Source organism: Rhinolophus sinicus, chromosome 17 (genome assembly GCF_057876585.1).
Source record: "Rhinolophus sinicus isolate RSI-liver-muscle chromosome 17, RSI-T2T, whole genome shotgun sequence".
In the NCBI taxonomy this organism is placed as follows: domain Eukaryota; kingdom Metazoa; phylum Chordata; class Mammalia; order Chiroptera; family Rhinolophidae; genus Rhinolophus; species Rhinolophus sinicus.
This window is the reverse complement of record NC_142517.1, coordinates 9,632,131-9,649,600: the sequence shown is the minus strand read 5'-3', so window position 1 is coordinate 9,649,600 and position 17,470 is coordinate 9,632,131. Positions and strand designations below refer to the sequence as shown.

The 17,470-nt window shown below is 39.7% G+C and overlaps 1 protein-coding gene across 6 annotated transcripts in view; it reads left to right on the top strand.

Moving 5' to 3' along the window:
* Positions 1 to 17,470, top strand: part of ITSN1 (intersectin 1) — a 189,694-nt gene that overhangs the window by 106,151 nt on the left and 66,073 nt on the right. For all 6 annotated transcript variants that reach the window (XM_019730241.3, XM_019730239.3, XM_074325803.2 and 3 more), the window contains 5 exons: positions 868 to 995; positions 3,528 to 3,757; positions 5,510 to 5,631; positions 13,874 to 14,121; positions 15,920 to 16,079. In XM_019730241.3, coding sequence (XP_019585800.2) covers positions 868 to 995; positions 3,528 to 3,757; positions 5,510 to 5,631; positions 13,874 to 14,121; positions 15,920 to 16,079 — 888 coding nt within the window. The remainder of the gene's footprint in view (positions 1 to 867; positions 996 to 3,527; positions 3,758 to 5,509; positions 5,632 to 13,873; positions 14,122 to 15,919; positions 16,080 to 17,470) is intronic.

Below are 17,470 nucleotides of genomic sequence, written 5' to 3'. Positions count from 1 at the left end.
CAAATGAGGAAATCAGATCCAAGGTGGTGATTATGAAATTATAGCTTTTTACTTTCACCTGATTACTGGTTTAGTCTGGGGCAGCTGACAGCGTCACACATGGATTTAGTAAGAGGAGATGCTCTGAAAGAGGGGTGATTTGAAGAAAAATAGACCCTGGGTGGGGGAGAATCGAGGTTGGGGAGCAGAAGGATGTCCGTCTGTTCTAAGGCAGCATAGCATAAGCAGGAGGGGAGGTTTTAGTGCAGATAGTGTGTGTATTTTCAAAGCCAGTAGAGGCTGGTGTTGATTCATTACCGTGTTTCCCCCCAAATAAGATCTAGCCAGACAATCAGCTCTAATGCGTCTTTTGGAGCAAAAATTGATATAAGACCCAGGCTTATTTTACTATAAGACTGGGTCTCATATAATATAATACACTATAATATAAGACCAGGTCTTACATTAATTGTGCTCCAAAAGACGCATTAGAGCTGATTGTCCAGCTAGATCTTATTTTCAGGAAAGCACGGTATTAGAAGGACCTGGTTCATGATTATCACCATGTCTTACAACCGGCTAAGGTTCATTATTGCTGCTGAATCTTGAGCTTCTCTAATGCCCTTCACTAGCAATTTCTTTCTAAAGCACATCATGGAAAACGGTGTCATGTTATGGCTCACTAAAATGTAATCTTGGAAGAGCTTTTGGAGATCAGTCATATCAAAATGCAGAGCGATGCTAGTTTTCCAAGTTAGTGTTTTTCACATCTGAAATGTTATCTCTTAAGTGCCTAGGCTGCCCCACTGTGAAATGTTGCATGTTGATGAACAGTGGAAATGCCTAACACCTCATGCATTACATGAACTGTTTCTTGGTTATTTATAGGAACTAAGAGAAATACATAATAAGCAGCAACTCCAGAAACAAAAATCCATAGAAGCTGAACGGCTAAAACAGAAAGAGCAAGAGCGAAAGATCATAGAATTAGAAAAACAAAAAGAAGAAGCCCAAAGGTGAGTCTTTTCAGTGGCTTGTGGACCCATCTGGAAGGAACTTTGAGTATTTACTGTTCTTTGCTTGGCTTCTCCAAGTACTTACTGCACCAGAAAGAGCCTTCAGTCTGTGTGTGTCTGTGTGTGTGTGTGTGTGTGTGTGTGTGCACAAACACGTGTGTATTTATAAACCTTTGCATATATAAGCACCCCCCGAAGTTTTTGGTTGGTTCCCAGAGCTCTCCTAACTTACTACTATGTAGATAAATGGAATTATACAAGGAAATTAGGACACTTGGTATGCTCATTTGCATGCCAATGACCAAAATACGTTTCCAGTTCACAGCTTTTTAATAACAGTGGAGGTCTGAGTTCTGGGTTTGCAATTGGAGTCCCTGAGTCCTGTCACACAGGCTTTCTCGGTAGGAATGACAGTGAGCCGCTCTTTCTGCTTTTTTTCAACTACAAATTAAACTTGAGTACAAAAGGAGAAAATTGGCTGCTGCTGCTGCTTAGGATACAGACATTTTTGTTGGTTTTTGTTTGAATATTTGTGTTTCTGTAACTTTCTGCAGTAAATTATAGACATTTATTTTTTAACTTTCGGTGTGTCTGATTTTGTTGCCTTTTAAATTTCAATGAATTTTAGATGCCAAGAAACAAAAATGACCAAATACCCCAATGAGATACAGTATAAATTATAAAAGTCAATTATTGAAATTAGACTAAAAAGACGAAGAAACCTACTTTAGGCAAGTCAGGAACTTTAGTGGCCTGAGCTGAGTTAAACCACCTAGAATGGTGCATGTTTTGTTACGGGTTTATACAGTATTCTGAGTCTGGGGTTTTGGACTTTTTTGTTTCCATGCCAGCGGGTAGGGTCTCAATTTAGAGGACTACTGGGATGCCAAAAAAATGTGTACACGTGACTTGTATTCATTTTTTGTTATCGGTATATATTGAGTATTACAATTTTAATTGTTTTTTTTTTCCTTTTTTAAAATGTGTATCCTTTTTTTGGCACCCTCTGTATTTTATGGTTTTCTTGAGGGTAGGACTATGATTATATACCAAGGATTAATTCCTTGGATGTGTTGATTAACTTTAACTCCATCACTTTTCGATCTTCAAACTTTATAAAATGCTTTCATTATTCACACTATATACTGCATCAAATTTTCACATTCATACAGAGTAGAAATAAACACAAAATATCATAATATAGAAAGGTTAAATTTTCTGCTTACAATTATATGATAAATAGTGCCCAAAATATAACTTCCGAAATTACATGGTTATACACTATAAATGGTTACCTTTATTAGTAGAAAATGTTAAGCAAATTTTATTGTGGTTTTTCTTTTTGTTATTATGAATAGCAATTAATGTCCCTACCCTTCCAAAACAATTTTTCTGCTTTCCTAAAAGATATTTTGAAAATTGTAAGTAAAATGTTTAAGATTTAGGTTAAAAAAAAACTGTACTGCACTAAATTTTCACATTCATACGGAGTAGACATAAATAAAATATTTTTTAAGTGGAGGAGAAAGTTTTGTTTGTATTATGTTCCCTTGGCAGTTTCCTATTCTAAGAAATGACCTTTGTATGTGGGTGTGTCACAGGATAGTGGTTCAGGTTGTGGCCTCTAGAACCAGGCTGCCTGGAATTGAAACCCAGGCTGGTGTGTCTGTGTGACCTTGGACAAGTCCCTTAATATATCTGCCTTATTTTCTTCATCTATAAAATGGGGATGATAATAATAGGACTTACCTACCTGGTGTGAAGGTTAAAGTAGTTAATAAATGTGTTATTATTAACATTATGTCATTAATATTGAATGTTAGTTCCATTTAAAAGGGTGATCATTTAAAGTGTTTTCTGATTTTATAAAATATTATGGGATAAGAAAAATCATTCCCAGTCGTTTCCTATGGGTTTCAGTTTGAGGCCCTCAAAGGTCTAGATTCAATTGCAAGTATTTCTTTGTATCAGCTGCTTTGCAAGACAAACAAAAAGTAGTTGAATTCAGTGAAATACATAAGAATTATTGCTGAGTAATGGATGGGTACTACCTCAAGGGTTTAAAATAATCTATTGCTTTCAACGTCAGTTTTTGGGGTGTTATGTGTGTGCCTGTAAAAGTGGTATACCTTTAATGATCTGACTGATCATGGGTTTGTTTAAGCAATATTTCATTTGCAGTGTTGATTGTACATTCTGTTCATGAAACTTATGTTCCTGTGTGTTTTATGGCTTTTTAAAATGTTTTTTGCCATTATATACCAGTTTTAAAATTGAGAAGCATTTTTGTTATTTTTCTAATCACTTTATAACTACATCAAAGTTCTTCGTGTGTTTCTCTGAATCACGTGATTTCATCTCACTCAGAACTGGAGCCCTGAGAGTCTTTGCTTCGTTGATCGCTCCATCTGCCCAACAGTATCTCCTTGCTGTTTAGCATCTCTTTGACTAGATAGAGCTTTTTTGTGAAAAGAGACAACTGGTGTTAAATTGGAGTTGCTTCCTTGCTGTAACCAAGCATTTTGTTGACAGACGAGCTCAGGAAAGGGACAAGCAGTGGCCTGAGCATGTGCCACAGGACGAGGAGCCTCAGCGGCCAAGAAAACTCCACGATGATGAAAAACTCAAAAGGGAAGAGAGTGTCAAAAAGAAGGACGGCGAGGAAAAAGGCAAACAGGAAATGCAAGACAAACTGAGTCGGCTTTTCCATCAGCACCAAGAACCGGCTAAGCCAGCTGTCCAAGCACCATGGTCCACCACAGGTATTGAGGGCAAAATAATTCCAGAAAATGTCATCTTCAGATCCTCTTGAGAAATTTTCGTATCTAATGAGGCCCTGTCCGGGCTATATTAATAGAGGTGAGAATGCCAGTCTCCTTTTTGGGGACAGTGCAGCTGTTCATTCTCTAGGGTCATTAGATCTGTTTTATTCTTCAGCACCATGCCAACCTTTGGCTGCCATCATTACACTGGCATCACAAGTCTTTTGCAGACAAAAATGGCATGAAGTTTGATGACCGAGCCCCCTTCATTCCTAATAGAGCTGAGAACCTTTCCTGCAGAAGGAACCCTCTGCTTCTCCAGTCCTCCACTGTTCTCTCTGGGAGTTCTGAGCTGTCTCAGGAGCAGGAAGTGGTCCTCCCCTGGCCGGTGCTGATGTGACATTCACTGTCTTTAGTCTGCACTGCATAACACCGTGTTCTTTACCTTTGGAAAAGTGTGGCTGTTTTTGCCCTTTGATCATAAGTTGCCTCTTTAAATAATGATAAATGAAAAACTTAGAACTAGCTAGAACACGTCCATTATATCAGATGCAAACTAGAATGAATTTGTAAAATTCTCGTGTGGCAGATAATGCTCAGCTGAACAAAGCGATTGCCTTTTTCTTTGTGTGGTAAATTATATATATATCAGTGTGCTTTTTACTGGTGTACAGAAAGAAAAGGCAGAAGCACACTATTCCGTAAAGGTTCACATGGTGGGCAGGGAGACGAGTGACGGTTCAGAGTTCGGTCCGACACCCTGCCTGCCTAAGATGCACGCAGGCCGGGGAGAAAGGCTGGCAGGTCATCAGAGCCACGCAGGCGTGGCCATGCTATAGGAAGGCCAGTCTGTGTTTTCAGACCGTTTAGAATTTCACCATTACTTAACCTATGCCACTTAGTTTAAGTTTCTTATATCTCCTCTTGGTATAAAATAAGGATTTTTTTTTTCCCCTTCAGTCAGTGGGAAGTTTTGCACATCATCCGGTTTCAAGACTCCATGAAGATAATATCTTCCCCTCACTGCTTTTCAGAGAAAAGAGATATGTGTCAAAATATTTGGGTAAAACAATTCCGAGGGCCATGATTAGTACTGTTAACCAGGATCCAAAACTATCCTCTGCTCGCATGCATTTTTAAAAATTTTATTTCATTTCAAATCGAAATTCTTTTCATCTAAGGCCCATCCTTGGGCTCACGTCACCTCCCCAGGAAATGGAGAGGAAGGTTTACCAGGGATTATCAGTCATAACTCTTCTTAGTGAAGTCAGTACTTGTCTTTTCTAGGACTACGTTCAGGGCCGCAGACATCAACATTTCCCTGTCTTTTAATATGAAAACTGTTCTTGGCCCCCGTCCTACCCTCCTTTTCTTCTTGGCTGATCCAGACTTTGGGTCACATTCGAGGTGCTGCCTGGGTTGGGGGAGAGGGGTCTTAGTGCTTTACAGATGTGCACTGCTGGAGCCTCAGCCAGGAGGGAGAGAATGGGGACCTTAGACAGCCTCACTGCACTTGGCATTGGGGTGACCTTTGTTTAGAGAGTCTACGAACAGTGGGTTTGATGACATCATCAGATTCAGCTCCTTTTTGGCATCCAGTATGTTTCAGAAATTCCTTGAATGGATGGAAATAGTTCAGATGTTAAGGTAGGCAGTAGAGGAGATGTCAGTTATTTGGCTTGTTCTCATGTGTTTGTGTTACGTGTAATGTTTTATTTTTGTTTCCCCCCCACACACCCCTTTTGTAAACAGAAAAAGGCCCACTTACGATTTCTGCACAGGAGAATGTAAAAGTGGTCTATTACCGGGCACTATATCCCTTTGAATCCAGAAGTCATGATGAAATCACGATCCAGCCGGGAGATATAGTCATGGTAAGAACGACTCCAGTGAAAGTGTGATTTCTGTTGATGATTAACATCTGTCCTTTTTCTGGACTTTATTTGACAATTGTGAAATTGTCCGTGAGTGTCAAATCCAGTCATCCAGCATCTGGGTTTTTGAAGTATAGGATCAATCTTCTTCTTTTTCTATTAGAATAAAAGAAGACATTTAAAAATGTATTCTAACTTCTAACATAACTTTAAAATAGAGTTGTGAAAGAAAATGGGTTTTTATCACAGCCTTAGAATATTTTTAAATCTGTAAAGATCTGGTAATTTCAGAGTTTAGATTACTGCTTATATGCTATGAGTAGTCTTTAAGAAATAGTTTTAAATGCAAAATACTCTATCATTTTCATAATTGCCAGTGATAACTTCTGTATCTTTGGGTCAAAAGCATCTTTTTTTCCCTTTGATTGTATTAACTTGGAATTGTGTGAAAAGTAATGAATTAAATACAGTTAATCTGGTTTCTTAATTAAATATTGTCTTATGATTGTAACTAACACTGTAGTAACCAGTTTAAGAAAGAATAAAGCAATGTGATTGACCTAAATTATTTTCTAAAAGGAAACAGTAGTTCCTCAATCTAGTTATTAACTTAAGAACAGGAGTCTTAGAAGTGGTCAAACTTTGCATTACTGTTAGCAATAAAAACATAAGATTAAAAAAAAGATGGGCTGGGTCAGAATTTTGAAAGGACTCGGAAAGTTAAGAATTGAGACAAACATGTTTCTTGTGCTAAGACTATATGTCTTTAAAATATAAAAGGGTGTTGTACTTTTCCTCATGCTTTTGCATATATGCATCATCTCTCTGAGCAGAATGTATGATCTTCAATGAGCCAAAATATAAAGAAAGTACATTGTGTTTGGTACTCAGAGAAATCAATCACTTTTCCCTTCATTTTTTTGATAGCTTTTCCTCTAATTATGGGCTGGAAATAGGGGAATCAAGGCCAAAGGGCTAGAATCTTTAAAAATGAAAATCTCCGTAATGGTATTGAAACCCTCTTCAAATATACTCCAGCCTTCATTCAGCAAACAGTTTTTGCATTGCCTGAAATGTGCTGGGTGCCAGCTTCACTCATTCTTGACAGAAAGAACTGCTGGTTTCTCGGAAGTGTGGGCACACCTCTCTGTACCCGCAGGTGGTGGTGCAGGGTGGTGGCGCGTGCAGTTTCTCCACCACCTCCCGTTTCCCGCGCCAGGTTTTCTAATGGCCTGAAGCTGCTTTACTCATACTGCCTCATCTTTGAAATATCATGCCTTTAAATCAGATTAATTGTAAAATATAAATATCATGCAATAGTAGGAATCTAAAAATTATGAAAGTATAGTGCGGCATCAGATAGGATCTCATTACAAAGTTGCCTTTTTACACTGTTGAAAGAAAAAGCTTAAGTTTTTGAAACTGGATTTTGTTGGGACACGGTGCAGAAAAGTGATATTCTCTTCTTGAGATAAGGAAGTCTTACAAATATTAGGATAAGGAAATGTTATAGATGATCTGTATTTTAATGAGGAAATATTGCTTATGGAAACAGTCTTGTTACAATGATATTAAGTCCTTTTCTTCAAGTTGGCTAGTTAACCACCAGCTTGACTAAATGAATAGAGTCTAGACAAACTGTAAGAATAAAACATTTCATTAAATATATATTTTGCCTTGCTTTCAAACCTTTGCTTTCCTGGTGGAGGTTAAAGGGGAATGGGTAAGTGCTATGTACCTGTCAGGAAGTCTGCATCTTATTAAATGTTTTGTTCTTTTAAATCACTTTAATTCTGTGTAAGTACACATATCTTTGGGTGTTGTCACGGCAGTAAAAACATGTTTTGAGTTTATGTAGTACGTTGTGCTTAAAAAAGAAAGGAAGAAAGTTATAATAAAGGTTTGTGTACCAGGTGTCTCTTTGCTAGATTCTATTTAAGGACCAACTTGAAGGCTCTGTATTTGGCAGGTTATTAGGTCAAGTCTCTAGCTCAGGCCATGGGCAAAAAAAAATTTTAGGTAGTTTAAACTTAAAAGACAAAATTCTAAAACTATTTTTTTCAAAGGTGAATATTGGAATAATTTTCTGGCCATGAAATGACTTTGTAAGTTAAAACTAGAAGCCATAAATGACAAAAAATGGACAGAATGACAATATGAAAAAATTAAAATTTGTATTATTACAAAATACATAAGAGACAAAATCCATATTACATAGAGACTCTAAAACGTTAATATGAAAGAAACCCACAACATAGAAAAGTTGACCAAAGATATGAAGAGATAGTTACAGATAAAGAAAAGTAAATGTTTAAAAATATACAGAAAGATGCTTCATTTTATTGGTGATCAGGAAAATACAAGTTAAAAAAACAAGACAGATAGCATTTTTTAATCTCTCAACTGAGCAAGTTTAAAAGTTTGATAATATCTAGCTTTGTCAAGAATGTAAGAAAGTGGATATAATAAACATTGTCAGCATGGTTATATGAATTAGCTAAGTCATTTGAGAGACAGTTTGGCAATACCTATTCAAAGTGAAAACTCTCAAAATTCTATTATTCTCTCTAGGCTGTTTTTTGGTATATGTACAAGTATATGTGTAGATGGATATTCACTAAAGCATTGTTGGTAAAAGAAAAAGGAACAGCCAGATGTCCATCTATACGGGAATGGTTTAAACAAAGTACAACACTGCTAAACAATACATTTAATGAAGATGTTAAAAAAAAAATTACATAGATCTATATATACAACAAATAAGATCTCCAGTAAAAAAAAAACAAAAAACAGAAACAATCTACAGAATATAATTTCATTTGGGTTAAATAAGAAACTACGTGTGTGTATGTGAATGTTTATATGCGTATACTTAACAGTCTTGAAATCAAACTGTGAACAGTGGTTACCGCTGGCCAGTAAAGAGGAGGCTTTCATGTTCAATTTTATGTAATTCTACATGATTTTCATATTTACAAATGAATTAACATTTGTAATTTTTAATAAAACACTAAAAATAAATCCAGCTTCGACAAGTGTAACAGAGAATGTCTACCTGGGACTAGAATGGTGTTTGCTTTATTGTAGATATCCCAAATATGTAATGAACTATGGAATGTACTACTGGGCATCGTTTATTGGCTTGCTGATGGGACAAGAGCAGTGTCTTGATTTTATATTATCAAAGGCAGCATGACCCCCCAAATGGCATTCAGTTGTATAACCTTTGTGAGGTTAACCATCAGTGCAAAAAAAAAAAGGGGGGGGGGGATGAACATGTAATAATAGTAAGTTTTTTATTTTATGAAGTTTGCAGTTAAGACACATGTGCATGAAAAATACGTACATGAAAAATAGAACATTGCTGTCAATCTCTCTTGGTTGAATAATCAGGACCTCACTTACTTTTTATGGGCACAGTAATCATCAGATTTCTCAAACATCTAACTTGATTCACTTTTATCCCAAAATATTTTTTTATGTTTAACAAAAATTGATAACTTGTACATCGTCCTGTTCTGAATGTTGTTGATAATACAAAGAAATATAAGATTATGTCTGCCATTCATATGTTTAAAATCTTTCTAGAGAAATAGGGAGCAACACATGGAAAAGCCAATGCATGATGAAATTCTCAATGAATACTCACCAATGCTGCTAGGAATTTCAAAGGGGAAAGGAATCAGGGTGAACCGATGTGCTCAGACAGGTGAATGGAAGCTTCTTAGTTGAGTTTGACCTTGACAGCTAAGGCTTAGACACTTAGAAAATCTATGGCCTGTCTTCTGATCGGGAGGTCCCCATACTTGGAGGGTGAATAAATCCAATTTGACATCTACAATGTACTGGGATAGCTTAAGAAATTAGAAGACCTTTGCTTGTTACTGTTTTGTTGAGATTTACCCTAAGAACACAGGCTGCTCATTTATTCAGCAGGTTTTAGAGGGTACAAGACGGAGTACATTAGACCTGCTCGGGGAGCTTTAAAAAAACAAGCATTCCAGGGCTCGCCTCCAGAGACCCTGGGGGTTTCTAATCGTAACCCTAATACAGGATTCAAAACCTTCTCCAGGTGGTTCTGTTAGGGAGTTAGTTTCCGGAACCACTGAGCAAGCCACTGATAAAATCGAATCTCTTTTTCCTGTCAGGACTAGTCCTAAATTGTTTCTGGAGAATATTTTTTTCTTGAAATACCCAAGAAGGAGACTTTTTTTTTAAAGAAGTTGTCAGCCATCAACCAGTCAATCCGTTGTGGAAATTGTTTATCCTCTAACTTAGCGTTAACTCTCATAACAATTTAAACTCATTTTCACCTTTTCTTCTCTTGATGGAGATCTTTTTTTAATGTAGTCAATACCTTATCTTTCCTGCCTTCTTAGATTTCCATAACCTTAATATCTCAGCTCAGCTTGTTGGGTAACAATTAGTCATAGTGTCATTGCTGTTTTGAGGGAGTAATACCCACATATGATTCCAGGGATAGGCCACATCCGGCTCACTCCCTATTTTGGAATAAAGTTTTATTGGAACACAGCCAGGCTCATTCATTCATTTGCATATTGTCTACAGCTGCTTTTGTGCTACAATGGCAGTGTTGAGTAGTTGGGACAGTGAGCGGAAAAATTTGCCAACCTCCAGATTAGAGCTTTAGAAAAATTTAATATCCTCATGTAGGAATTTTGAAGGAAGCCTTATATTTCCAACTGGCAAATGCTCCCACACTCCTCAGCACGTCCCAGGCAGTCACATGAGCTTGTCTGAGTTGGTAGGCAGTTTAAACCTGTTTGCTGGCCGTGTTCTTCGTCATGCTTATGAGGGGAGAGGGGATTTCTGTTTCCCTTCTCTATGAAAAAGTCTGTGATTTTAGAAATATTAATGCTACCTACCTAATGACAGTAGCAGCCATGACGCATATAAACGTTGAGAAAAGAGGCGTCATGTCATTGGGCTTTAGCCAATAAAGCCCAATAGCTGCTGTGTGTTTTAGACTGTTGCATGTATCCCCTGCTGTATACAGTGTATAATTACTACATCTGTAATGTATACGCAGACATGTAAGCAATTTCTGGGGTTTGTACTTCCCACTTGGATAATGTTCCACTAGAATGACCGCAGATGCTCTGAGGGGTTGCCATTGTGTCACAGGAGTCTGGGTTCTTCTTGCCGACATGGTGAAGAACCAAAGGTCAGCACCTGATTAATATTCAAGCAGCGTTTATTAGTGACACATTCTCAGGGAAGAGAACGGGCGAGGTGGGGGAGAGGGAGAGAGAGAGAAAGGGGGAGAGAGCTAGGGCTAGAGATCCCAAGGGCCAGAGAGAGCACTTGCCCCAGGACTCACAGTTTGCTGGGTGGGGTGAGGGAGTTACATATTGGTTTGGCGGGAAAAGTGGTACATGCTCTTCCATGGGAGGGCATGACCTCCTAAGGGAGGTGGAGGTCAGGATCCTTATGTTGCTCCCGACCACCTCTTGTCATCTGTTGTTGTAAAAACAGATACGTGGCTGGAGGCAGTAATCAAAGCTAGTTAGGAGCTTCTCTGTCAGCACTATGGACCCCCTCCAACCCTTCCTCCTCCTACTGTTTTCTAACTTCTACCTAACAGTGGGACTGGTTAAATGAACTTGTATTAAGACCAATGTTGTTAATCCCCTTGATTTATAGCCACCAATAGATAAATCTACTTTATATATGTAAAAGTCCACATTCTAGCCAGCCACGTTACTAGAAGCTTATATGTCTAACTTTTCCTGTTCTTATGTAATGTTTTCCCTCAAGTAAGAGGCACCCTGTCCCCTTCCTAAGTATACAAAACACCTTTCAGTGGGGAGGCATGCTTTCTGTCTTATCAGGGGACTGGGCGGGTGTGGTCAGTCAACTAGGGTGGGAGCTAGACCTGCCCACAGGGTAGGTCATTTCCTTGGGGTTTCAGATCAAATTCTAGATATGTCAACCAAGTCTTGTTGACTAGATAAGACCCTGGGTCTCATGGGAATGACAGATCATAGGGTATGAGTAAAGCAGCTGACATTCCGGGAAGTCCAACTTGTATAGACCAGTAGGAGTTCCAGACAGGCCACAATCACAGGTTGAACTAAAGGGTGAACCAACCTACTGGCCAGAAGGCAAACCCAGAAAGTACTGGACAAGGAGGGTAAAGTAGAGACCAAGGTTTTAGAACAAGTGAAAGCCCAGATAGAACTAGTACAGAGTCAGAGCTGGGCAATAGAAGTGACTTTAAAAAAATCTATCATTAAACTCTTCTCATATGTCAGGTCAGGCAGTGTCCTAATATTTAACAATCCTTACAACAACCATGAAACAGGTACTGTTATCCCCATTTTACAGATGAAGAAGCTGAGGCAACAGGAGATTAAACTTGTCCAAGGTCAACCAGTTGATAAATTGTAGAACTAGTATTCAAATTGAGGCAGTCTAATTGTCGAGCCCTACTCTTGATCATTACACTTTGCAGTCTTGAGGCTCAGGGTCCTATCTCACTCCTGCCTGACGTCACTTTTGGTCCTAGAATGAATGGAATGGGCCGGAGCTTGGCTGTTGAACCTACTGAGACGTTGGCGAGGCCCTGGCACAAGTTGACCTTGAAACAGCTAGGTTTCCAGTGCAAAGCGTGTGTAAAGTTAAAATATGTCATAATACCACAATAAATATAAATGAGGTAGGAAAGGCACGTAGCCATTTGAGTTTAGCCTAAAATAAGATCCAAGTGGAAAAGTGTCATCTTAAATCCTCATCTAGAGAAATAGTTGGGGCTTCCCAGAAAAAAGAAAGTAAGAACAAAACAGCACAGGGAGTTGAATGAGAAGTGACTAATGTGTTCCCATCTGATTCGGTGTTAGCAAGAAGAATAACTGCAAAGCGAAACACAGAAGCTTAGAAGCAGTACTGCACTTTGTCTCTGGGAACTTCTTTTTGGAGAATTCTCAGCTGTAAAAATTGCTTTCACCCATGATAGTAAGAGTCCCCTACATATGGGATATTTTGTAAATAACATGTAGAATTAAGTAGTAAGCTGAGTATTCCACTTTCTCCACCCCATTCCAAGCATATTTTTTAAATTCAAGTAAGCTAATAAATATTACACCCTATTACTTACTCTACACGGAATACAGAAAGATGTTTGGTTCCATAGGTTTTTGCTTTTTTTGTTTGTTTTTCTACTGAATATTTGAGTGGGTTAGAAAATCAGCATTTTTGCCAGTTTTTCCAAAATCAATGTTAAGACCCTACCTATTCATTTCTATGATTTCTAAAAAACATCGCTAATGTCCAATGAAGTAAGTGTTCAATGTTTATCCTCCTTAGGTGTATATTAAGGGATTAAAAAAAAGCTCAAGTCTCTGATAACCCTTATTTGACTTATAGTGATGAACATAATTTTCTAACAGCGAATGTAATTGTCCTCTAAAATTGTTCTGTTGTTCGTAAACTAATGGGGATAACTCATAAAGATAAGTAGAATCATTCTGCTGATTTCGAATGATCCTTTTGAGTCAGAATTAAGACAAAATACAAATATGAAAAGCACTTGGTTTAATAAATAGCCTCTGAAAATTTTAAACAACAGAATTCTATATTTTCATTTGTACTTTTGTGACTATTCAAGTTAAATTTGCACCAGAGAAAACTATGGGACCTTAGTAAATTGACTGTTGCTGTAAATAATCACTTCCTTAATTTTCTCATCATGTATCTGTGGGGCTTTTAAATGGCTAAACACAGCAGTCAGCTTTGCTTCCCGTGGAAATCATCTAAGGCTGTGTTTTTTATCTTTCTTGTCCCTGTGCTGAGTAACTACTTGGTTATTAGAGACTTTCAGAGTGCTAAATTTATATAGATTGTGCCCTTTGCTTTCAACTTTAAATAATAAATCCAAGTCAAGTTATTTTTAATAATTACATTACTTTCTGAGTGATGAAGTGTGTCAGATCGTTTTCCAATTCAAAATAGCTCTAAAAGTTTTAAACTATGGGCCTTAGGACTTCAGGCACTTTATCTAAACTTCCATTATTTGAAGAAGTGGAGGGGGGGGAAGCACAAAGGATAGGAACTTGAATCAGAGGCCATTTTTCCAGACTCTCAGTATAAGAATAAGATGAAGAAACGTCTGTGCCGTGTGTCAGTCTCACAGGGTCGGAGGCTTGGGGCTTTGTTCGGGTAAAACGTTTGGTGTCTTTACAGGTTAAATTAAATCTTTAACGGGCCTGTGACTTTGCTGCAGGTGGACGAAAGCCAAACTGGAGAACCGGGATGGCTTGGAGGAGAATTAAAAGGAAAGACAGGATGGTTTCCCGCGAACTATGCAGAGAGAATCCCAGAAAACGAGGTTCCTGTTCCAGGGAAACCAGTGACTGACCCGACCTCCACCCCTGCACCCAAACTGGCCATGCGGGAGACGCCTGCTCCTTTGACAGTGGCCTCGTCTGAGCCCTCCACCACCCCCAACAACTGGGCCGACTTCAGCTCCACGTACGTGCAGCGTGCTATTGCTCATGACTATTGAAATCTTCACCTAGTGGTCTTCTTTTTTTCTTTTAAGTATTTTTATAGTGTGGGGTTATACCCCTGAATAAAGGAGCTGGCTCACTTCCATTGCCATTTTCTCTGACTGGCCTATTGGCAAACGGGGGATTACGTTCTCTGAACTGGAATTAAGTCTGTCGTTGCTCAACAGTGATTTGCCCTGGCACAGGATAAAGCCCGTCTCTTGTTTCATTCAGTCATCTGTCTATTTCTTTCATTCTTGTGGAAGAAATGGAGAAATGCAGTTTCCTAACAATCTGTTTGACATCCGTGTCAGTCAGCAAATATTCAGTCATTTCCTGACTATAAATAGTACTTTTTTGCTGGACAGAAACAGAAATTGAGTTCAGTCATGTGGCTTTGAATAAGATAGAAACCTGTTTCCTTTAAAGCTGTCTTTCCTCTTTGATCAGTCGTGTACAAATGGACGGGGAGTGGGGAGATGTATGCTCCTGCTGCTGTTCGTATTGTGCCCTTGGTCATCGGGAAATGGCATTAAAAAAAGGTGTGAGCAGACCTTTGCCATGTAGGTGAACCCTCCCATGAGCTAGAGGTGTACTTGTCTAAAAATATTTTATACGAGTATTCAAGTAAAAGTGATTTGAATAAAAAGTGTTTCAGAATTTTTTTTAAGTCTAACCAGTTGAAGGCAAGGAGTCAAGACTTAAGGCTGGAGAAAGATCAGATGGGTTAAATAGAGGAACAGAAGGAGCATAATGAGCACGGGCTGGAGGAAGTGGAGGGAAGGATGTAAAGGAGAGCAAGTTCTTCATACTTATTTTCATATAAAAGGTTGAAAGTGCTAAACAAGGTCCGCCCTGTCTAATCTCTGCTAAAAAGTAGCCTTCCGTTAGCATGAGTTCAAGTTGAAACTCTCCCTTCCTTTCTGGATCTTGATTGAAAAGTGCTGACTTTTTAAACAGGCTGAAATAAAAGGCAGAACCACATCTTCCAGGATTTTGTTTGGCTGCGGGTCCAATCGGGGTGCCTGTTTTCCTCATTAAATGTGTGGTGTGCGGTGTCCTGGTGTGATCATGGGCATCTTAGTTCCCGAACCCCAAAACAGAACGTGCAGTCTAACAAAGGAATTATTTTGATTTTTCAAATTAGTTCATGTCTTACAACGATATAAAAAGTAAATTGCATTTAGATCTGCATTCACACAGATGTGTTTATTTACAAGTGTAAAATTACAAAATTCGCCCTGTCCCAGAAATCCAGGACAACTGGACGCCCTAAGAATACTGTAGTTCCCACGGTGTGGAGGCCTCCAGCCGGGTGCTTGTATGACGTACGGGACAGAGAAATGGTGTTGAGAGGCCCCAGCTACCAAGCTGGCATGTTCTCCTTCCTGGTGCATAGCTTCTGTTTTGGCTGATTAGCTATTGTTATTACACATGATGATACTGGTCAGGGGAGGGTGTTTCTCGACGCTTTAGATTTACAAAGTATTTCTCTATCCAGTATTTCATGTGACCCTCTCAACCAACCAAAGTGGCAAGTATTGTTCCCATTGTGTCTATGAGGAAATCACGGTTCAGAGAAACGATTATAATTTGCCTGAGGTTTGTTGCTAGTGTGCGAAGCTCAGATCCAAACCCAAACCCAGTCCTGTGCTCTTTCCTCCCCTCCTCGTTCTTGAACTGTAGAAAGCCCCGTCAAGTTCGGGGTTTGTGTTTGCTGTGGGGAAAGGCCGATGCCTTAGGGAGTACCTGCTCCTCACGGTGGCGTGATTTCCTTCCAGGTGGCCCACCAGCATGAATGAGAAACCCGAAACCGATAACTGGGACGCATGGGCAGCCCAGCCCTCTCTCACCGTTCCAAGTGCCGGCCAGTTAAGGCAGAGATCGGCTTTTACTCCAGCCACGGCCACTGGCTCCTCTCCATCTCCGGTCTTAGGCCAGGTAAGAGCAGTCCGTGGGAGCGTGAAGACCTACATGCCACAGGGTACCAACAAATTCAGCAAATGCTGATCCACTGTGTCATTTAGAAGGAAGCCTCATTATGTGTATCTGGGTCAGCTGGCAGGGTGCAGTCCTGTTCACGTTTTCCCAGCAGTCCAGTTCCCTGGACGGGGCTGTGAATAGTGAGAAGGGTGTAAGCAGCTCCTGCCTGGGCTGAGCGGGAGAGCTTATTTAAGGAAGTAGTGTTTGCACTGCGTCTTGAACAGTGGGTGAGATCTGATGAGGAAATGGAGAGTCCTGGCATATCACACAGAAAACACTATGAGGAGAGGCTTTAAGGTAGGAAATCAGAGAGTGTTTAGGGGAAGTCACGGGCCAGTGCATTTGGCTAGGCCATTGAGCATTTATTAGAAAACACAGACTGATGGCAGGTTAATGGGAAGCTCTTCAATGCCCTACTAAGAAAAGTAATTTCTGAAGGGATAATGGTGGCTTTTCCGAATATTTCTGTTTTTACTTCACACAATAAAGATAAAGGAATGAAATTTCTATAACTAATCAAACCCAACGAGCAGATGCCCGTCTGGCAGGCTTGGGGGCCAGGGACAGGTTCTGATGCGGGCAGGTGCGTATGGAAGTCGTGTGCAGGGAGGTGCGCGTGGAGGACGTCGGGACAGTGACACCAGTTAGAGGATGGAGTCACAATGCCTGTGGGAGCAAAGGGAGAGGAGAGGTCTGGGATTGAGAAAAAGGACTGGACCTTAAAGAGAAATGAAGAAGGCAGAAAGAGAAATTGATTTTTAGTTAGAGGGAGGAACTGGGTTTTCGACGTGTTAAGTTTAAGGTGAAAGTGGGACATCCAGTAGTCCTGCCTGGAACATAGATCAGATCTAAGGACATGTGTGAGGTCTTCAAAGGAAAGAGGACATGGGGGATGTGCAAAGTACACAGAGCATGTGCATTCTGTGAGCTGGAGGGAGGGCAGCTTCTTACAGCTGCTCCTTTTAGTCTGTCCCAGGTCTGCAGTGAGCACGTGTCTCATGCTCAGGGGTAGCTCAGTGGTGGAGAAGAGGGGGGGCAATTTCCAGAAAGGGGTGGTTGTGGTGCTCATGGTACTAATGGTGATCAGGGCAAAGAAGAGACCATGCAATGTCGCATGTAGACTGTATCTGTGACCTGCAATAGAGTGGGATAAACCAGATTGCAAAGGGGTGAAAGAGGAAATGATTGGTGAGAAGGGGAAAAGACTCGTAAAAGTAAAGAGAAGGAGCAGGGTGGAGGGAGAGCGCCAGGAAAGGTGTGAACCAACCGTGTTGCCAGTGGAGAAAGGGACTAAAAAGTCAGGTACCAGAGAATATAATCCGTGTAAGGTGGAAACAAGCTGAAAAGCA